Source organism: Talaromyces marneffei, chromosome 4, assembly GCF_009556855.1.
Source record: "Talaromyces marneffei chromosome 4, complete sequence".
Taxonomy (NCBI): domain Eukaryota; kingdom Fungi; phylum Ascomycota; class Eurotiomycetes; order Eurotiales; family Trichocomaceae; genus Talaromyces; species Talaromyces marneffei.
In genome coordinates this window covers 415,276-436,346 of record NC_072351.1, presented here as the reverse complement: position 1 = coordinate 436,346, position 21,071 = coordinate 415,276, and the positions used below count along the sequence as shown (strand labels likewise).

The 21,071-nt window shown below is 47.6% G+C and overlaps 9 protein-coding genes across 9 annotated transcripts; 5 read left to right on the top strand and 4 right to left on the bottom strand.

The window, feature by feature from the left end:
• Positions 1 to 135: 135 nt before the first annotated feature.
• EYB26_005224 (uncharacterized protein) lies at positions 136 to 1,490 on the bottom strand (the record flags this gene model as incomplete). The annotated part of the gene is made up of 2 exons (XM_054264514.1): positions 136 to 197; positions 254 to 1,490. 2 exons carry the CDS (start codon positions 1,488 to 1,490, stop codon positions 136 to 138), a joined length of 1,299 nt encoding a protein of 432 aa, XP_054120489.1.
• An 802-nt stretch (positions 1,491 to 2,292) lies between these two features.
• On the bottom strand, positions 2,293 to 3,351 carry EYB26_005223 (uncharacterized protein; the record flags this gene model as incomplete). Its single annotated transcript, XM_054264513.1, has 1 exon — positions 2,293 to 3,351. The coding sequence occupies one exon, from the start codon at positions 3,349 to 3,351 to the stop codon at positions 2,293 to 2,295; it is 1,059 nt and encodes a 352-aa protein (XP_054120488.1).
• A 238-nt stretch (positions 3,352 to 3,589) lies between these two features.
• EYB26_005222 (uncharacterized protein) lies at positions 3,590 to 7,905 on the top strand (the record flags this gene model as incomplete). The annotated part of the gene is made up of 7 exons (XM_054264512.1): positions 3,590 to 3,642; positions 3,700 to 3,737; positions 3,793 to 3,820; positions 3,877 to 3,967; positions 4,022 to 4,105; positions 4,157 to 7,843; positions 7,897 to 7,905. 7 exons carry the CDS (start codon positions 3,590 to 3,592, stop codon positions 7,903 to 7,905), a joined length of 3,990 nt encoding a protein of 1,329 aa, XP_054120487.1.
• A 619-nt stretch (positions 7,906 to 8,524) lies between these two features.
• On the top strand, positions 8,525 to 9,617 carry EYB26_005221 (uncharacterized protein; the record flags this gene model as incomplete). The annotated part of the gene is made up of 2 exons (XM_054264511.1): positions 8,525 to 8,783; positions 8,848 to 9,617. 2 exons carry the CDS (start codon positions 8,525 to 8,527, stop codon positions 9,615 to 9,617), a joined length of 1,029 nt encoding a protein of 342 aa, XP_054120486.1.
• A 491-nt stretch (positions 9,618 to 10,108) lies between these two features.
• EYB26_005220 (uncharacterized protein) lies at positions 10,109 to 11,319 on the bottom strand (the record flags this gene model as incomplete). Its single annotated transcript, XM_054264510.1, has 3 exons — positions 10,109 to 10,345; positions 10,398 to 11,100; positions 11,165 to 11,319. 3 exons carry the CDS (start codon positions 11,317 to 11,319, stop codon positions 10,109 to 10,111), a joined length of 1,095 nt encoding a protein of 364 aa, XP_054120485.1.
• Positions 11,320 to 12,038: 719 nt separating this feature from the next.
• On the bottom strand, positions 12,039 to 13,602 carry EYB26_005219 (uncharacterized protein; the record flags this gene model as incomplete). Its single annotated transcript, XM_054264509.1, has 7 exons — positions 12,039 to 12,059; positions 12,118 to 12,825; positions 12,879 to 12,993; positions 13,050 to 13,258; positions 13,320 to 13,370; positions 13,428 to 13,519; positions 13,584 to 13,602. The coding sequence occupies 7 exons, from the start codon at positions 13,600 to 13,602 to the stop codon at positions 12,039 to 12,041; spliced, it is 1,215 nt and encodes a 404-aa protein (XP_054120484.1).
• Positions 13,603 to 13,958: 356 nt separating this feature from the next.
• EYB26_005218 (uncharacterized protein) lies at positions 13,959 to 14,351 on the top strand (the record flags this gene model as incomplete). Its single annotated transcript, XM_054264508.1, has 4 exons — positions 13,959 to 14,058; positions 14,113 to 14,142; positions 14,199 to 14,253; positions 14,306 to 14,351. The coding sequence occupies 4 exons, from the start codon at positions 13,959 to 13,961 to the stop codon at positions 14,349 to 14,351; spliced, it is 231 nt and encodes a 76-aa protein (XP_054120483.1).
• A 180-nt stretch (positions 14,352 to 14,531) lies between these two features.
• EYB26_005217 (uncharacterized protein) lies at positions 14,532 to 15,662 on the top strand (the record flags this gene model as incomplete). The annotated part of the gene is made up of 1 exon (XM_054264507.1): positions 14,532 to 15,662. The coding sequence occupies one exon, from the start codon at positions 14,532 to 14,534 to the stop codon at positions 15,660 to 15,662; it is 1,131 nt and encodes a 376-aa protein (XP_054120482.1).
• Positions 15,663 to 16,409: 747 nt separating this feature from the next.
• Positions 16,410 to 19,931, top strand: EYB26_005216 (uncharacterized protein; the record flags this gene model as incomplete). Its single annotated transcript, XM_054264506.1, has 1 exon — positions 16,410 to 19,931. The coding sequence occupies one exon, from the start codon at positions 16,410 to 16,412 to the stop codon at positions 19,929 to 19,931; it is 3,522 nt and encodes a 1,173-aa protein (XP_054120481.1).
• Between the last annotated feature and the right edge of the window lie 1,140 nt (positions 19,932 to 21,071).

Genomic DNA, 21,071 nt, shown 5'->3' with positions numbered 1-21,071 from the left:
TGCCGTTTCGTCGTGATATGATTGATCATATGTTGTTCATCGTTCTCTTTTTCTTTCAACGTAATGGGTAAGTCGTGTTTGTTTTATGTATAGTATGACTCCGGGACTCGTATGTCCCTGATGCGAAATAGAGCGTCACGAGTGAGTCGATGTCTGGATTGATCCCTGGCGCTTTCTTTCCTTTTTGGCCCAGCGTACTTGTAATCTGTTAGTGATTTCATACATGCGAGAAAAGAGAGGCGCATGGACTTACAACCGCAAGCATTACACAATGTCTTCGGACCGCTGGGACCCTTTCTCCATTCCGGAGAAGCCAAGGTACCACAATCAGTACATACATACTCATCTGTCGTCTTGATTCGTTTCTTTTTGTCGTTATCATCCGAACTTAAGCCTAGGTGGTGAAGATCTGCTTGTTCTTGGATCAAGACTGCACCTCTCTCGCCCGTACTAAGACCCTTTGATCGTTCGCCTTCGCCGTAGCGCAGCCCCGTGAGCATCTCAATGCCGTCAAGGACGGATGATGTATCACTTCGAGATATAGTATCCAAATTGTTATCTAAAGTAATCATAGATGTATATCCGTTCTGCCCGGAGCTCGACACATTGGGTCTAGCAGGCGGCAACATCATACCTCCCTGCTGATCGGCGGTGGTAGTCGGCACACTGGTGAAAGCGTCGATGTCATCATCAGGGCTCATAGTTCCTGAATTGTTGTCTGATTGGAGCACCCACTGCTGCTGAGCTCGGAGTTCTTCCTCTTCTTCCTTTTTCAGGTCTGCTATTCTTCTATTCAAGCGTATGTTCTCGACTTTATGTTCCAGAAACGTGTCTAGTAGCGCGTTGCTTGCGGTTGGATATGGCCGGCAAAGAAGGAAGAACCCGTCGCATGGGTTTTCTTCTTTGCCCGTTCCGAGTGTGGCTTTCTCCCTGGACATGTGCGCGTGTCCCGAGGCTTCGACGATTGTGAACTCGCCGTCTGATTTTCGAAATCGAAAATGATACCTGAGACGATGTCCCGTAGCGATCGACTCGTTGAATTCACGGATAAAGGACGTTCGGTCATCATCATGTACAAACTCAGAGACAAACCTGCCGCCTAGATCCTTTGGTTTGTATTTCGTAATCGGTTCGATTGCCGGTGAGCAATACAGAACTTTCCCGTCCGGACTCAACACGATCAATATATCCTGCATTTCTGCTAATATACGCTGCGTCCAATTGCGTCGCCTGGTGAAATCAGTCACTGCACTTGTCGCGCTCTTCTGGACTGCCGAGTCGTCAGGCTGCGGCTCTTGTTGTGCTTGTACGTTGTCATCCTTCATTGTGATGTCCGCAAAATCGGGCCCGTCAATCCCATGGTCATCGCCGTCATCTAGTACGAGGTCGAGCTCGTTGAATTCCATGTCGAAAGCGTCTCCTGTGGTGTTGTTTTGGAGCATAACAAGAGTGTCAGAAGCATTGCTTCCGACGACATCGTTGAGATACATCCCCACGGGTGACTCCCACTATGTACAGATCTGAGCACAGATAATGTTAGCGGTGCAGTCCTCCGCAAACAAATGTATAGAACGGGAGCTCTGGACAAATTCTTACAATGCAAATATATTTGAATAATCTCGTGAATGTATAACTATACCATCATACCCGAGAGCATGGCTAATGAGGAACAAAACCCAACGATAACGATAGCGATCTGCGCACGGATACAGCGCTACCTGGCGGGCAGCATTAGTATGGGCATAAGTACTCCAGTTGACCAGCAAGCGAGAGTCAGCAAGCGAGAGCGATTCTCGGAGTGGCCGAAGACAGGACCATGCGGGATTCTGTACAGAGTAGACACGCAGTATGGTGGCACTAGAAGCGCGATCGTGGACACCAGGGAGATCTGAGAGTGGATCTTAAAAATCGTCCACTAAGTTGCCCAGATTGCAGCCATCTTGTTAGATTTCTGAACTACAACGTACGAATGAATGAATGATGTTTATTACGCCCGGAGGGACTAACCCTATAGGGCACTAGTGCACTAATTACATAATCCATTTCTCTCAGATCCGACATGAACTCGCGATAGCCCATATTTTTGTTCTCGTGTCACATATGCTTGGTGTTTGGGGTCTTCGGTTGGTGTTATAGAGGTTCCCTTGGTGTTGGCTAGTAGATGGCCTTAAAGGTTATCTTCTCCAAGTGTGCAGTGTCCTATCTTCGGCGGCTGCAGCTGTATCTACCTAGGACGGGGAAGGGAAAGAGGAAGGAGAGGGGTACGGGGTAAGAGGTGGATTGGTTTATTCTTCACTGTGTTGCTTGAGGTTCAGGTTCGGGTTCCTGCTCCAATCTTCCTGTTGCAATCGCGTACTTGATTGCTGCCTGGACGGCCTTCATATCCGGTTGCCATCGATCAGAGTCTGAGCGTGATTTTCCGCCTAAGAAGAAGGACAGATTTCCTCGTTTCGTCTGCGTGCATTGATTCATGCCCTCTCTCATTGCTGTCCATTGCGTGCAGCGGAATAAAAAGTGTTCCACCGTCTCGCTTGCTTGGCCACAGGCACAGAGATCAGAGTCTGCTGCGCCTATCCTGTTCAAATAGCTGTTGAGCCTTGTCATGCCTGTCCGAAGTTGAGCTAGTGTCTTTGCCTCTTTCCGATTCAGTCCATCATATAGACTTCTGGTGTGCTTTCCTGGGAGTGCAGTGTCAATAGCCTTTGAGTACTTTCCGACGCTCTCTGGGAGAGTCCATTCTTGTCGTTGTTCAGCAATGGCAAGTCTAATCGCAGTTGATTTGGCTTGATATGGCTGTATATCTGGTTGGCATTCCGTTTTCGTTGGTTTCTGTGCTTCTGTTTTTGTCCTAAGCTTCACGTTCATATCTGTGTGAGCTGGGACCCAGATTGCGTTGATCGCGTTTCCCTGGCGCTGTAGGGTCTGAACCAGTTTGTATATCCGTTGGATGATCTTTTGGCCGGACTGTTGACGAGGTTGGCTGATTGCTGCAAGGGCAGATCTGTTGCTATTAAGAATAGTGATCCATCTGCGGCATGTCCTGACTGGGATGCGTTCCAGTGCTGCTGCTATTGCTCCTAACTCTGCTATGTAAGGGTTTTGTTCTGTCCTTTTGCCTAGTGTTATAGAGTAGCTGGGCATAGTATCGTTATTGCCGTTTGCTTGGGTGTCTATCATGCATCCTCCCATGCCCACGAGCCCTGCTCTAGCAGATGCACTAGTTGCTATTAGGATGCCTACTGCCTTACTTGCAAGCTTAGTAGCCTTCGCACTATCCCTTTCGCATATTGTCTGTATCCGGTATGTCCATGGTGAGACAGTGAATGCCTGAATGGTCTCTATCTGCTTCATTATTGTTGCTTTTAGTGCCTGAGCTATCTTCTGTAAAGGGGAAGTGAACCTCCGGGTCGTATCTGTACTACAACGTACGACGTACGTACCGTACTAGTTAACTATGTGGTTCTAGACTTATTTAAGAGGCCGGTGTCACGTGCTTTCGCGCCATCCCCGCGTTGAGTGGTTCCGTCCGTGTTGGCGTAGGTAGACCAGCTCCGTCTCTTCCTCAACTACAAATTATCCATCGTTTATCATGAGATGGTTACCCCATCATCCTAAGATTGTGATGAGATACCCCCATATTATGTATGATCTCTAGTCGTCTTCAGGAATATCTAAATCAAAATGTGAGTTTCCATCCAGAACCTTGTCGTCTCCATTTATTGATGTCATTTTTAGGTGTATGTACAATTCTATGTGAGGAATGTTAGACATTTCGTACTAACATTCAGACAGCGAAAATTGACAAACTCTCCATTCTCGGGTAAGCCAATTTGCAATCTCGTCTTCAGACCGATACTAAGTAATCCCATCCTGTAGTGTCCGATCCTTTGACAACACCCGAAGCGAGACCATCCAATTCCACACGCCGTTGACTTTAATAGTAGGATATAATGGATCGGGAAAGACTGTACGTTGTTGCGTCAATGAGGAATTCTTGGAAAAACTTCTTACGATATCTTAGACCATCATTGAATGTCTCAAGTATGCAACGACCGGCGAACTACCGCCCAACAGCAAGGGTGGCGCGTTCATCCATGATCCCAAGGTTCGACATATATCCCGTAAGCTTTGGTTTGGTATTTGCTGATTTAGTTAGCTGTGTGGAGATAAAGAGGTTCTTGCCCAGGTAAAATTAGCATTCAAAGCTACCTCCGGGGCAAAAATGGTGGCGACCCGAAGCCTGCAACTTACCGTGAAGAAAACAACGCGACAACAGAAAACGCTAGAAGGGCAGCTATTAATGGTCAAGGATGGGGAACGAACGGCGATTTCTTCTCGCGTTGCCGAACTAGATCAGATCATGCCGCAGTACCTCGGCGTTTCGAAAGCAATCCTCGACTCTGTGATTTTCTGCCATCAAGATGAAAGTCTCTGGCCAATGAGCGAACCCTCCGTACTCAAGAAGAAATTCGATGAAATTTTCGAGGCCATGAAATACACAAAGGCGATTGACAATATCAAAGCGCTGAGAAAGAAGCAGAACGAGGAGTTGGCCAAGTTCAAAATCATGGAGCAGCATTCGAAGGAAGATAAAGACAAAGCAGACCGCGCAGAGAAACGATCGATTAAATTACAAGAGGAGATAGAAGCTTTGCGGGAGGAAACACATCGGATTTCACAAGAAATGCGAAATGCTGCCGACTTAGCTGATAAAGCTTGGAAAGAGTCTGAAAGTTATGCGCAGGTCATTGGTACACTTGAGGGAAAACGCATTGAAGCAAGGAGCGTCCAGTCAACGATCGACAATCTGAAGCGACATCTTGTGGAAGTCGACGAGTCTGACGAGTGGCTACAGTCTACGCTTGAGCAGTTTGAGTCAAGACAGCTCGAGTATCAACAGCAGGAAGATGCGCAAAAAGAGAGATATATGGACATCAAGGAACAAATTGAGTCGAACCGCGATCAATTAGGATTGAAACAAGCCGAAGTTGGAAAGTATGAAAACGACAAGGATCAATTCGAACGTCAAATTGGACGTCGAGAAAACATGATCAAAGAGTTCGCCCGAGAGAACAATATTCGTGGATTTGACGATACTTTGGATGAGCCGAAAATCGACGAGTTCATGCGCAGAATGCAAAAGATGGTCAAAGAGCATACCCAGGCATTAGAGCGGGCCCGAAAGGAAGGACAATCGGAGGTTCGAGAGACTCAAAACGTTCTCAATCAGATTGCGCAGCGAAAGTCCGCATTTAAAGAGGCCAAGAATGTTGCGAGAAGGCAGATTTCGGACAATGACAAAGAAGCAGCATCAGTACAAAGCCGGCTGAATGAAATTGACGTAGACGAGGGTACCGTTGCTGTTCTCGAGTCACAGAAGGAGGAGGTCCAATCACGGCTCGAGAGATTGAAAGATGTTGCTCGTGGTGCGAAATGGGATAAAGATCTCCAAGATGCCAACACTGAGCTTAGGTCTCTTGAAAACGAAAGTACTAAGCTCAATCAAGAGCTTATTGCAGGGACCAAAAAGGCCGGCGATCTAGCACGACTTGCACATATGAAGAAGGAACTTAAAGATCGCGAACGCCAATTGGAGACAATGTCGGGCGCCCACGGAGACCGTCTCTCGCAACTTGTCAGCGCGCAATGGAGCCCGGATAACCTTGAACGTGAATATCAGAATGTCGTAGCGGATGTTGCAAATAGCATGACATTAGCTGAACGGAATCGCGATGGCATTGGACGAGAGCTTGATCAAGTTGAGTTCAAGCTGAAGGATTGCAGAGCAACTCTTGAAAAGCGGAAAAAAGAACGTGATCAATGTCTGAAGAAGATTCGCGATGCAATCGACGATGACCCTACTGAGTACCTTGATATCCTGCAAACAAGACAGAACCATATGGACCAAACTAGGAAGGATGTCGAGCAGTTTGCGGGCATGCATGGGTATTTCAACATGTGTCTGGACGCTCTTGACCAGAAGAAAATGTGTAGAACATGCATGAGACCTTTCAAGAACGAAACCGAGATGCGAACCTTCAAGAACAGACTAGAAGGTCTTATTAAAAAGAACTTTTCTTCTTCAGATGAGGATTTGAAACAGGCCGAAGAAGATTATGAAAATGCTCGAATGGTGAATACCGATTACGACACCTGGCTACGCCTGACGGAGACTGCCATTCCAGAACTAGAAAAGAACGAAGAACAATTCCAAGGTCAGAAGGAAGAAATTTTGAAAAAACTGGAAAGCCATGATACCACTGTTGATGAACGAGCGGAGAAGAAGCGAGAAATCGAGTCTCTTTCCCGCACTGTGACGTCTATAGTTCGCATTGACGGGGAGATCAAATCCCTGCGTTCTCAAATAGCAGAAGTGTTATCTGAGCAACCCCAGGGCGACTTCTCGCGGGTTTTGGAAGATATCCAAAATGATATCGCGGCAATCGGGGAGAAATCGAGAGCTATCAAGTTGACCATCTCTAAGCTCTCTTCAGAGAAGGATCAGTCTCGAGATGACCTCAATAAGGCCGAATTAGCGCTCAGAGACGTACAGGGCAGTCTTGCCAATGCTAGCCATGAGCTTGAGAAGAAGACAGGTCTTCTCGCTCGTGTCGAGGAATATAAGAAGTCGAACGCAAAGCAGCGAGAGTCGATTGAAAAGGCTGATCGTGATATCGATCAGCTGGAGCCAGAGATTGCTAAAGCTCAGGCAAAACTTGACGATATCAGCCGGCGTGCTGAAGCTAAAGAACGGGAACTCCAACAAGCTTTGACACGTCTTTCTGACCGCGTAAATCAACTGAATCTTGCTAACGATGAAATCAAGTCATACATTGATCGTGGCGGTCCAGAGCAGTTGAACAAAAGCAGGAAGGAGCTAGAGAACATTCAGCAAGAAATCAAGAAGCTAGAAGAGCAACAAAGTGAAACCACCCGTGAGATTAACAAGATATCCGCCCAACTTAAAGACAGTGACAATACCAGAAGACAGTACTCAGACAATATATCTTACCGTCAATCATGCAGATTGTTAGAGGAGGTCCAGCGCGAGATACAGCAACTGGAAGAACAGAACGCAGAGATTGACCGGAGCCGATTCAAGGAAGAGTCAGAGCGATGGACGCGAAAGCATAATGCACTTGCTGCCCAGCAGGCAAGTAAAATGGGCGAAATGAAGTCAAAGGACGATCAACTCTTACAATTACTTGCTGATTGGAATACCGACTACAAAGATGCGGCTGCTAACTACAAGGAGGCTCACATCAAAGTGGAAACCACCAAAGCAGCAGTCGACGATCTCGGTCGTTACGGAGGAGCTTTGGACAAGGCTATTATGAAGTACCACAGTCTCAAGATGGAAGAGATCAATCGCATTGTCGAGGAGCTTTGGCAGCGAACCTACCGAGGCACAGACGTGGATACCATCTTGATCAGGTCCGATAACGAGAATGCCAAAGGAAATCGCTCCTACAACTACCGCGTTTGTATGGTCAAACAAGGAGCAGAAATGGATATGCGTGGTCGGTGCAGTGCCGGACAAAGGGTTCTCGCCAGTATTATCATTCGTCTTGCTTTGGCCGAATGCTTCGGCGTCAATTGTGGTCTCATTGCGCTGGATGAGCCTACGACAAACCTGGATAGGGACAATATCCGTTCTTTGGCAGAATCATTGCATGATATTATCAAAACACGCCAGCAGCAGGCCAACTTTCAGCTGATTGTCATCACCCACGATGAGGAGTTCCTGCATCATATGCAGTGTGCTGATTTCAGTGATTATTACTACCGAGTCTCGCGAAATGAACGGCAGAAATCTATCATTGAGAAGCAGTCCATTGCTGAGGTATGTACCGTTGCGCTATTTCTTTACGTCTATTTGTTACTGACTCTTCATAGGTTATGTGAGCCTCATTTTGCATAGCTTCCTGTCGGAAAGCCCTGGCGATATGATTTGTATCGTTCCTGGTTGTTGATAAAAATGGCTGGTTCATTTTTGTCTAGAGAGATAGATAGCTCTTTCGCACGTCCCTAATAGCATCGCGCTTACTAGGACCAAAATCATGTATACTCAAAGCAAATCACTAATCAAATATATTTGTATAAACTTTGATCAATATGTCTTGTATCTTCCTCTCATTGCCCAGTGTATTACTAACCCCGACCATCAACCCTAATAGATATTCGACAGCTTATCGCTATCGCGTGCTTAGCGGGGAAGTTTGTCAAAGATGCAAACAAGTAACTACGTGGCTATACTAACAACAACGGGTAACTGACCTCAACAATGGATGGACCTTCACTTGTCGACGACATCTTAATACCCTGAGATGGAAGTGAATCGTTTCTCTACATTCGAACCATAAATCGTCTGAATTCTTGCTCAAAATCCAAGAACCCCTGATCACATCCATTCTGCTCTCCCTGTTTCCTGACCGCTCATCCAACAAGCGGCACGGTGGATGACATCGAGTTCCGCTTCGACGCTGCGAACATCTATCCCAACTGAGAATTATCGACAAAAACAATGGATCAAGCACATTCCAGGGCTCTCGAGGCCCTCCAACCATTCATCCACCTAACGACATCATCGACAGCCTCCTCCCCACGATTCGTCGCCAACATAATCTCGAACGCAACCTCAAACCCAAACACATTCGTCTTTGCTGAGTTGCTGGAGACTCCAGCCGTGCAGGCTCTGGGTTCAGCGGACACTCCCGAAGAGTTTCGCGGTTATTTGAAGTTGCTTGAGATATTTGCTTGGGGGACATGGCAGGAGTATCAAGGTAAATCTACAGATAGAGTACTATTGGATGAAGTCGAATTTCTTGTTGACACTCATGACTGTAGAAACACCTGGCCTACCAGCTCTTAACGATGAACAAGCCCTGAAACTCCGCTTACTATCCCTCCTCACATTATCCAGCACCATCCGCCCCCTCACATACCAGGCATTGATGCAAGCACTCTCAATCCCCACTGCGGCCAAACTCGAGTCCCTCGTCACAACCGCCATCTACTCATCCCTTATCGTTGCACGACTATCCCCAGCCACAAACCCTCCGACCGTCAACGTAACGGCCGTCGCACCATTACGCGATGTCCGACCTCAGGACGTATCTACGCTGATCTCAATCCTATCTGAATGGGAAGGTCGTTGCGGGGATATTATCAACGGCATTGAAGCCGAGATTGCAAAGATTAAGGATCAGACTATCCGCAACAACATCACAGATCGACAACGCACCGCCGCCCTTGAAAAAGCCCTCGCTGCCGCCGATGCCGACGGAGATGACAACGTCGGCGGCTTCCGCGGCGCCGGCAGAAACTCCAAATATGGTCTTCGTTCTGGCAGAGCCTCCGGAAACAGACCTGGTAGTTCCTCTACTGCAGCAGCAGGAACGGCCGGTGGCAGTAGCAGCAACAAACGCGAATACAGCGGCGATGATCTGGAGGATGAGGATGATGGGTATTTCGATAATGGAAGTGATGGTGGTATGGACGTATATGGTGGTTCGCGAATGGATATTGATGAAGGTGCTGGTGCTAGTGGTGCTGGGAGAGGGACTGGTGCGAGTAGACAGTCAAAGAGATTGCTTGGTGTTGGGAGAAAGACTTGATTGTTCGATGGACGAACAGAAAATCCGTTGGCGTAGAGCAGCTGGCTAACTTGTTTACCTTGACTTGCGGTGTATACGAGTTGCACCACCTACTCAGATTATGACAATGACCTTTTCATGGCCTGAATACTACCAAGAAACTTGAAGAACTTGCTGTAGAGAAGTAGAATTCCAGAATCCAACCTAGTTAGGCAGAATCCCATTGCTAAACACAAAATACTCAAAACCAGATCTAGCTGGCAAGAGAACTTCTACATACATGGATGAACAAAAGAAAAGGCTGGCAAGCTCAACAACAAGGAAAGATCGCAGCGAGGGGAGCGCAGAAAACACCATCACGCTGAAAACTAGACCATAGAAGAAAACACTCACCAATATTATTATAAATGCAACGCTTGTGCGTCCTCAAGAAAAAATGGTGAAGAGAAAATGGAAAAGGTATATCCGCAGGAAACGCCAATGTAATAGTCAAAGAAGCCAAGGAAAGGTCATCATAGCATAGTACCCGGCACAAGAATAAAGAGTATACTCAACGCGGCAGCGATGAGAAGGGCATATGCCAACGTCACCAAGGCGCGCTGATTTAGCAGAGAACGGACATATGGTTCTTGTATCCTCTGCCAATTCATAAATGTATACTCGCTGAAACCGAGTAGAGCCATGAACGGGTCGATTTTGTATTGGTATGTCGTGATGAAGTACGATGCCACCACGAATGGGAGTATGACCTGGAATATATGTTAGTATTTCTCCAAGAGGTAAGTTGTAGGGTAGACGTACCCAGCAGCGTGTTGCCCTCGGTTTATCAGTCAAAACAACATAAAACGATGCCCAAAAGGCACCCCAAAAGCTAATCAATCCAAACGCTAAACGCGCAAGAATACTGAGCGGAACAAGGTTTCCAAGAGCTTTTGCCTGCAAAAATCCTGGGAAAGCGTCTCGTTCCATGGCTTGAAAGACATAATCCTTGGCCTGATCGAACACTTCTGGGTCATCCCGGCCATCGCGTTCCACCATTTCAATAATTGAGGTCAGCATGTCGGAGGGCAGGACGATTTCACGCTCTGAGTCGGGGATGAGATATGTGTACAAGATCTTTTCTGCGCTTCGTCGAATATCTGTTCGCGCCACTGTATGGCCGGGAGAGTTTGAAGAGTCGTAGCGGGTTTCGGGTGTGGAGTTCATGAAGCTGGGACGCGGCGGCCGTTCCTCTGACGAGTGCTTCTCTGAATGTCCACTTACTGGCGGCGAAGGTTGTGATGGGTTCTCAGAGCGTAAAAATGCCGACAGTCTGGAGTCTGCGTCTTTTTCAGAGGAAACACCATAATAACCCGACGGACCTGCTTCAGTGGGAATGTCGGGAATGTTATCGAGCATGGTTGAGGACGGTCTGCTGCCGCCTTCGGGTGTGGCTACAAGCACTGAACGACGTAGTTCTCGAACGTAATGCCGGCAAAGAGACATATGCTGTGAGACATCGAGCCTATAGTAGCGTAATAAAATGTTAGATCGCGCGTTAAGGCCAACGATTGACTGCGACATCATACCAGAAATCCAAATAATCAACCGATCGCTGTTGGTCTCGCATGTAGATGTAGAATGAGAAGAGATCGACAGGAGCGAGTGTGTAGCGACTGAGAACTTCAAAAAGAGTCGGCAGGCGCTTTCGCTTCTCAAGATCGAGGCTCGTTAATGATGCCATTGTGAAGTGCGTGGGGCGTAGACTGGTGAAGTTGGAAACCCGAGACTGGTGATAGTCGCTATTTCCTGGTCTACCGGATCAATGGCGCTACGACAAACGTCCAGCTGAAGAGAAGAAATTGATCGGTTAGAGAGGAGAGATATGCGATTGTCTAAAGGAGCGAGAGTCAGAGAAAATCGCGCAGTCCTATCAAAAGCCCCTGGAGAATGCTAGTCGTGTAGAGTCGCTTAAAAGCCAGGAATTGTTGATACGAAAGGAGAGGTAATAGTCGTAAGCGCGCAGCGCCGTGAACCGAATGACGAATGAGCGAATAATGGCTGCCACAGTTTCACGGAAGACTTTAAAATTAGACTGGGTGGTTGTAGACAATAATGATTGAGGTTGTTGAGATTGCTCCCACAGGGGCACGTTGAAACATTTATCCGAAATTGGAAGTCTTGGCAGGGTGACGTGTCGGCCCGCACGTGGATCGCCAGCCACCTGAACTTTGAAGTCATCTACAACATTGTAACTTATATACTTATGGGAATTCAATCATCCAATAATCTGATTTTGTCTTGTGTAGCTTATGATTGCAAAATACACCAAATATGCGTCCTCCCAGCAACAAAACACCATAACTCCATCCGGCCAACTGTCCTTGAATCCCAAATAATCCGGTGGTATATTGCGATTTTCAAACAAACGTCTTCATCATAATGTGTCCCTCATGACAATCCCTAGTGATTCTCCGCAAGATGCTAGAAAGAAGTTAGCAATGCCCACAAACTAGAACGTTGGCGTAAGAGCTGTACTTACCGACCACTCGGGAATGTTCTTGATTTGCTGCCACATGAACTTCTCAAGCTTATTGGCGCTCTTTGCGTATGGCGTGGTCTCATTGTTGTATTTTCGGCAGTTGTCGAATATCAACATTGCATCCCTGATAAAGTCTTGTGGAGTAGGATAAAGGTCTTTCTCGTGTTTCTCCTCCATGGTTGACAAATCCATAGGCTCTTTGATCACCTCGTAGTAATCTGGAACTTCATCTCGGTTCACTGGCTGCACGAATGGCCAGGCTGCAGAGTGGTTCTGCATATCATTGAGAAGATGGAGAAGCTGGTTATAGTTGGGTCCATGTCGAGGTTGGCGTGCGAGCTCATCCATATCCGGTGACCACCCTGATTCCTTGATGGCAGGAATACTGAGGGGGTCGATCTTGACCACTCCATTCTTCCATTCTTTAGGAGGCGAGTGAACGATGTGCGATCTACTGAATGCTCGGATTTTCGCATGTACTGCCTCTTTTTGCTTGAGAATCATGCGGCCTGACTCTAAATACCGAATCTTGGGCAACATCGTGCACTGCATGATCGTTCCACCTTCATAATCCTTGATGTATCCCATCCATATTGATTTGTCGAGACTGATTTCTTTCGTAAACCCTTGTTTTTTGAAGTATCCGATAGCGTAGTTGTCTGCGTACGTAAGGAAATGCATCACGTCCGAAGTCGCTTTAACGTAGTCCTGTCTTACGTTAACTCGATGTCGATATGATCTTCGACTGCTGTGATGCATACCTTCAAATGTGACATCAAATGCGCACCATATCCCTTAACCTGCTGATCTGAGGAGATGGCGCAGAACACGATTTCGGCGAATTTGCGACCTCTGAATGGGCGATATGTGATACCACTAGAATTTAGTTAGCAGACGTATCCTGCCTCTGGAGGTAACATGGCTATACGCACCCTACAACCTCTAGAGGGTGCTTGACGATGGCAATGGAAAGATGTGTCCTATCGTAGACCAATCGCGCAATATAATCCTTTGGCATCTTAGGAAGTTGTTTCTGAAAAATGCACTTCAATCCGGTGAGGATGATGAAGCTCTCCCTTTGCCCATCATTGTTCACCACTCGAAATTCAATTTCGCCATTTCGTTCTTCTATAACGGCGGGCTGGGGGTAGAAATGTGTTAGTCTCGGAGCGATGAACACAAGCACAGTTGATTGAACGCACCTTTTCGGGATATGGGACGATTTTGAGGGGTGCCTTCTCGACTGCATCTTCCTATAATCACGTATGTGTCAGAACAAGTAATTAATGTTCACTCTGAGCCGTTCGTACCCTGATCTCACTAAATGACTCCGTCCGAGCCTTCTTGCTCCGGTGTTTGGAATCTGGGGAGTCGGCTTCTTCCGAAGCCTTGCGCTTCATATCTGAAGACCATTAGATCATGCGCCAAACCAACCAGCCATGAGTCAATTCTCAGATCATGCTTACCTTCACTGACAGTTGACATATTTGCGACCCAGGTATCGATGGAGTTGTGTCTAATTAATGATAGCAAGTGGTTGACATTGACGCCACTGCGTTTGTCTGGGAGTCGGTCGCGCATACCCCAGCGGGCTCTTGGCGGTCGGAGCTACGACCGGAGATTAACCAGCGGGGGTACTATTATCCGGTGTCCCTGTGCCAAGAGGACAGCTTGTGTATATCGCCAGACCAGACAGCTCTTTCTGCATGGACTCTCTAACCAGTCCTCCTCAATTGCTTGCTCTTTTCTCGTTGTCCCAGCTCCATAGACCTTCCAAGTCTCACTTTTTCTTCACCTTGTCTTAAATTTCGAAGCAATCGATCTATCAACAATCGCAACCAATGTCTCTCAACAACCTCTGGGAGACCTCCGCAGCTCCATACTACCCCATTGTCGCAAAGGACAACCAATTCGCCGTTGGCTTTGCTTTGCTATTCATCGGTAGGCCAAAATAATATAAAACAAAGCAGACCACATTTCTGACGATATCCTTAGCTCTTCTTCTTACTGGTCTTTTTGGATTGAGTGAGTTCTATTTTACTAGTCTCTTTGGCAATCCGCGACTAATCTCTCGTTCACAGATCGATCATTCCTCAATATACCTCTCCTCGGCCTACCGGCGTCTCTTGCATTTGGGTATGCTATATATATCATCTCATACGTCTCATTGATTGCTAATGCCATGAAGCTTCGGGGCCGTATTCATGATTTGTGCCGTTGGTGTCTACGTTTAAACTGTCGCAAAAACCTACCCCAGCCACGCATGATCATGTACTATAATCGGACGATCGGGAACTCTAGACTGCTAGAGATGTACATTTATCTTTGAAATTGAACTTGCAACTTCTTTCTAATCGAGCTTTGCTTCGTTCTCTGAAGTTCACTTGTCGACCACAATTGCTCCTGCCACCAATATGGAGCCCATCTTTTCTGCCGTTTCGAACGACGCCTATCATCTCTACACACTTCTGCGCTGTATCGGATTCGCAGAAAAGGCCCGCATACAAATCACGCCGGATGGAATCCGATTTTCTGTAGAAGAGAGCCGGGTGATGCAGGGACTTGTGTTCCTTGACCGGGCCCTATTCACCACTTATACATTCAATGCTCCTCCACTTCAAAATCGCAACGGCAATGCTTTGGACGACGAGGAGTCTGCTGAGGATATTTATCCTCAATTTCTAATATCTCTTACCGCTCTCCTGGAAACCCTGCAAATTTTCGGCATTGGCGATGCTAGTCAGTCATCATTTCTACCAAATGGCTCTTTACAGAACACCCCTAGTGGTGCTTTTACCAGCCCAGCTCTATTACTCGGCCGCACTTGTGCTTTGCGATACTCAAGTCCTGGCAGCCCACTTTGCATCACACTTTCGGAATCTGGGGTCACTACAACATGCGAGCTCACTACTTACGAGTCAGACGATCCTTCGTTTGGTTCCGCTGGTGGTGAGGTGGATATACCGTTGCAACGTGACGCCATAATAATGAAAATTATCATGCGATCTGCATGGCTGTACAACGCCATCAACGAACTGGACGCGACAAACCCAACTACTCTCACCATTTCAGCCTCTTCTAAAACTGCGCCCTTCCTCTCACTATCGGGCTCTGGTGGGCCATTCAGTGAGTCTAGCGTCAAATTCTCAACAGACAAGGAGAAGGTGGACAGCGAAGCAAATTACAAAAATCTACAAGATGACGGGGTGAAACGAGCCAGACTTGCTCCCGCAGTGACCGAAACCTTCCAAGTAAATCCTCCTTCCTCCATGGGGTCTCTAGTGAAGGAGAATTACCGCTTTGCGCTTATTCGGAAAGCATCTCGGGCTATGGCTGCAGCGAGCAAGGTGAGCATACGAGGGGATATTCAAGGGGTGCTAAGTCTACAATTCATGATTGAGCTGGGCAGTGGAAACATCGAGGGCGAAGTTGGTCCGACACGAGGGGGTGCTCGGCATGTGAGTTTTGTGGATTTTAGATTTGTGCCTCTTGCCGGTCAGGAAGATGCAGACGGAGCAGAGAATGGAGATTCAGAGGGTTGGTAGAACTGTGCTGTATGTATGATTGGCTGTGAAACCCTGTAGTTAGTGCGTATTTCAATAGCCGATAATACTACAGAGTGCATACAGTAGCAATACTATGTATACTACGGTGAGCTGATCCATAAAGAGGCCAGATATGCAGTCATCTCCAGGCCGGGAAGAACAGCAAGGGCCACCGCGATAGCACAGAGGGCTAGGCCGCATTAGGCAGTTGCCTTCACACAAACTCCGGAACACGGCACGTGATCTCGGAATGCCGGAATGCTCGAGGTGGCTTGGCAACTTGGTCTCGGTCGCATCCTTGGGGCATCCATCTCACCTGGGAAAACAGCGACTTACTCTGTACGTAAGTTGGCTGCTTATCTTGCATTCTTTCTTACTCCTACTCCTCTTAGTAATTACAATAATTATTAATAACTTACCACTACCGCCCCCTCTCTGCTTCCTTAAAACCTCACGCCGCCCCAGAAGCCATGAGGTGTCTATTCTGTTAACCTCTGACCACCCACATCATAATGAAACACTGGCCATCTTATCAGATCTATACTGTAGATCAAACTTCCTGACGCAGTTCCTGAGACCGCCCGCGTGTCGCAAACCACCCCTGCAACGTCTCACATAGACTGCGATAGTAATCGCTTTTACGCTACCGTAGCGTCTGTCTGATGTGTTAAAAATCGCCGGTCGCCTTGTCCGTGTTGCGTATTGCAAATATATTTCCAACAAAGCATTTAACCATTTATCGGTCTTATGGCAACGTCATCACCTTCGGCGGAGGCCACCGCAGCCACGACCACGCCTCTCCATATGGCGACAACTACGGTAAAAGTAGACGGCATGACCTGCGGCGCCTGCACATCTGCCGTCGAAAACGCATTCAAGGATGTCCAGGGCGCTGGCGAGGTCTCGGTCAGTTTGGTTATGGGCCGCGCCGTTGTTCACCATGACCCGACTGCGTTGCCGCCTAGTAAAGTCGCCGAATTGATCGAAGATAGAGGATTCGACGCCGAGGTATTATCTACGGATATGCCTCAAACGACTGATAAGAAGGACCATGCGGGTGCACAGTCGTCCGTCACAACAATTGCTATAGAAGGGATGACCTGTGGTGCTTGCACCTCCGCGGTCGAAGGGGGACTTAAGGATGTCGCTGGTATATATTCAGTCAACGTATCGTTGTTGTCAGAACGCGCCGTTGTTGAGCATGATTCTACCGTTGTGACTGCAAGTCAAATCGCCGACATTATCGAGGACCGGGGATTTGGCGCATCTGTTTTAGACACAAAATCGGCCGAGCCTTCCGACAGCCCATCGTCGAACAACACCACTCAAATGATGTCTACGACCGTCGCAATAGAAGGCATGACATGCGGTGCATGTACATCAAGCGTCACAAATGCATTCAATGACGTGGAGGGCTTAGTTCAATTCGACATTAGTCTGCTTGCCGAGCGCGCCGTCATAGTACACGATCCCGAGATTTTATCGTCGGAGAAGATTGCTTCCATGATTGAGGATGTGGGATTTGACGCCCGTGTATTGTCTTCTATACCCCATTTAGGCGTGTCTCATAAGACATCCAGGACTATACGACTTACTCTATACGGTCTGAATGGCGCTGCGTCCGCATCGTCACTAGAAGAAGTCCTAAAGCAGAAACCTGGAATATCCTCAATCTCCATTGATATCTTGACATCTCGTGCAACCATTATACATAATCCCACGACAATCGGGATTCGATCTGTGGTGGAAGCCATCGAAGCGGCTGGATATAATGCATTACTGTCTGATTTTGAAGATAATAATGCCCAACTGGAATCGCTTGCGAAGACCAAGGAAATACAAGAATGGAAGCGGGCCTTCCTGTTCTCTGCCTCCTTTGCAGTACCGGTGTTCCTCATCACGATGATCTTCCCAATGTACCTGAAGTTCCTGGATTTTGGCCAATTTTGCATCTTTCCCGGTCTCTATTTAGGTGATCTTGTTGCCTTGGGTCTAACGGTTCCCGTTCAATTCGGCATCGGTATGCGATTTTACAAGAGCAGTTTCAAATCGTTGAAGCATCGATCTCCTACCATGGACGTTCTTGTCATGCTAGGCACTTCTGCTGCTTTCTTCTTTAGCGTGTTTACGATGCTCGTTGCGATTTTCGGTAGCCAACACAACCGTCCAAGCACTGTTTTTGACACTAGTACTATGTTGATCACCTTCATCACACTTGGTAGATGGTTGGAGAACCGAGCAAAAGGTCAAACCTCAAAAGCACTTTCTCGACTAATGTCGCTTGCACCTTCTATGACTACCATCTACGAAGACCCTATAGCAGCGGAAAAGGCCGCCGAGGAATGGAACGAAAAGAACACTGGCGCTGGCGCTGCATCTCAGGCTGGACAGGGTGGTCTGAAAGCTGTGCCGACAGAGCTCCTTCAAGTCGGAGATGTCGTACTTTTACGACCAGGCGACAAGGTCTCTGCGGATGGAGTCGTCATTCAAGGTGCAAGTCATGTTGATGAAAGTATGATTACGGGCGAGGCTCGGCCTATTAATAAGAAGAAAGGCGATGCCGTCATTGCTGGTACCGTCAACGGGGCTGGTTCCCTCGAGTTTAAGGTGACTCGTGCTGGAAGCGATACCCAATTGAGTCAAATTGTGAAGCTGGTGCAAAACGCCCAAACGAGCCGTGCTCCGATTCAGCGCATGGCAGATATCGTCGCAGGATACTTTGTCCCCATCATCATTCTTCTCGGTCTGACGACGTTTGTGGCCTGGATGATTCTGAGTCACGTTTTGCCCCATCCGCCAAAGATTTTCAACAAGCCCGAGAATGGCGGTAAAATTATGGTTTGCTTGAAACTGTGCATCTCGGTCATTGTCTTTGCATGCCCCTGCGCCCTCGGTTTGAGTACCCCAACTGCCGTGATGGTTGGAACTGGAGTTGGTGCGGAAAACGGTATCCTGTTCAAAGGTGGCGCTGCTCTGGAAGCCGCCACGAAAGTCAACCACATCGTCTTCGACAAGACTGGAACCTTGACGGAAGGTAAAATGAGCGTCGCCGAAACCAAGTTGGAACCCACCTGGATGTCGAATGATTGGCGCCGTAAGCTCTGGTGGCAGATTGTTGGTCTCGCGGAAACCAACAGCGAGCACCCAGTGGCAAGGGCCATTGTTGCAGCAGCGAAACAAGAGATGGGTTTGATGAGTGACGATTCTTTGAATGGAACGGTAGGCACCTTTGATGCAACCGCTGGCAAAGGCATTTCGGCTACTGTCGAACCGATGTCAAGTGTAGAACGGACTCGGTACAGTGTTCTAATGGGAAATGCCATATTCCTCCGCTCCAACGGTGTGAATGTTCCTGAGTCGGCAGAGAGTACGGTCAATGACTCAGCTTCTCCTGAGCCGAAGAAGGACGACTTTGCAGGATTTACACAAATTCACGTTGCGATTGATGGACACTACACAGGTACTATTTCATTGCGAGACGCGCTCAAATCGAGTGCTGTCGCAGTTGTTGCAGCGCTACATAAGATGGGATACCATGTTTCAATCGTTACTGGTGATACCTACCCTGCTGCGTTGGCAGTGGCACGCGCCCTTGGCATTCCCAAAACCTCTGTCAAGGCAGGTGTTGTCCCCAGTGGAAAGAAAGAGATTATCGAATCCTATCAAGCTGCAGGCGACAAAGTGGCCATGGTTGGCGATGGAATCAACGACTCCCCAGCCCTTGCAACTGCATTAGTCGGCATAGCCCTCGCTTCCGGAACCGATGTCGCCATGGAGGCCGCCGACGTGGTTCTCATGCGATCCGACGATCTTCTCGCCGTTCCAGCAAGCTTATCTCTAGCTCGCACAATCTTTAACCGTATCAAGTTGAATCTGATCTGGGCCTGTGTCTACAACATAATCGGCCTTCCTTTCGCCATGGGAATTTTCTTGCCATTCGGCGGTGCTCCCTTACCGCCCATGGCCGCCGGTGCTGCAATGGCGGCATCTAGTGTGTCCGTCGTGGGAAGTAGTCTTCTCCTCAAATTCTGGAAACGACCTGGTTGGATGAAAATCGATTTACTCGAGGAAGACGTCAATGGTGGATTTTCCAAGCCTCCTACTACAGAATCTCAATGGAAATCAAGCCCATTCAGTGCCACTGGTGACCACAGACGCGGAACCATTTCTCGTCTACGTACACTGTTCACGAAATTTGTCTTTGGCAAACAGTCCAAACAAGTCAGAGAGGAGGAAGGATATGTACCTCTGCAAACAGTTGAAGTTTAGAATTTTATGATAGTTGATTTCCTTACTCTTGAGCCCCTTTTTACCTGAGCGGCATCGTTTTCGGTTTTTGTTTTCGGTTTGACATATTTTTATGAGGCTATATTCCCCCTGGCACGATACCATTTATCATTAAGCAAAGCATTGTTACATTGGAGTTACATATGTACGAAAGAAGTATAAAATATCATCTTGGTACTATTTTTTTCATCATCTATATTAATGAATTATGAGACCTAAAATGTTCAAGGTTTGATGCGCCCAGGTAAACTGATCGGCCTCAGCTACATGGATTGGCTCCTCATTCGTGGCAGTCTGCCAGTTGAGAGACGCCTGGCTTGACGAGGGGTTTTACTCCATGCCTTCTCCATGGCTTGGGCAGTAACCGAAACGCCCGTTATCGGTTCGCACAGGGCCTTTAACTTCCTTCTCTGTTCTGCCTTCAATACCAACTCATCTGATGATCCAGGTCGCTTCTCATACGGAGATTCCCGCATCCAAGCCATCCATTTGCGCACAACTTCCACCGCAAGATCAAGCGATACCTCAAACCATTCTCTGTGGTTCTGCCTACAGCCCGGACAACTCTGCTCGATCCGTCTGAGGTTCTTCAATTCCATATGCACTAGCTTTTCTACGCGGTAGATGTGACTGACCGGAACGAGCTCTTGGGCATCATTTGGATTGGGGAAATACAACTCCATCGATTTGTTGCACTGGTTGCTCCACGCTTTCATGCGCTTCTGGAGGTCCAGCGTGGTACAGCCAATTTTCAGATGTCCAAAATTAGAAGGTTGCCAGTAAACATATATAATACCGACTCCCTCAATCTCGGTTTTCTTTCTAATGGGCTCCATTAGAAGCCTTTCCAGAGCTTCGGGTACAGAGACGTTTTTCAGTTTCTTGGTAATGTATGGTTTAAAGTATTGAAGCGAGCGACAACCTTCTGAAGTAACGCCGGGATGATTTCTGTCCTGGACTTTTGGTTGGACCATGCTTTGTAGACCTTTCCCACCACTAAGGAGATCAATCCAGTTGGCAAGAGCGAGAAGACGATGATCCCTGGATACAGACGTTGTTGTTTTCTTGACAGCTATGGGAACTTCGCATAGTTTTTCAATATCTACCATCCAATTGCCCAGC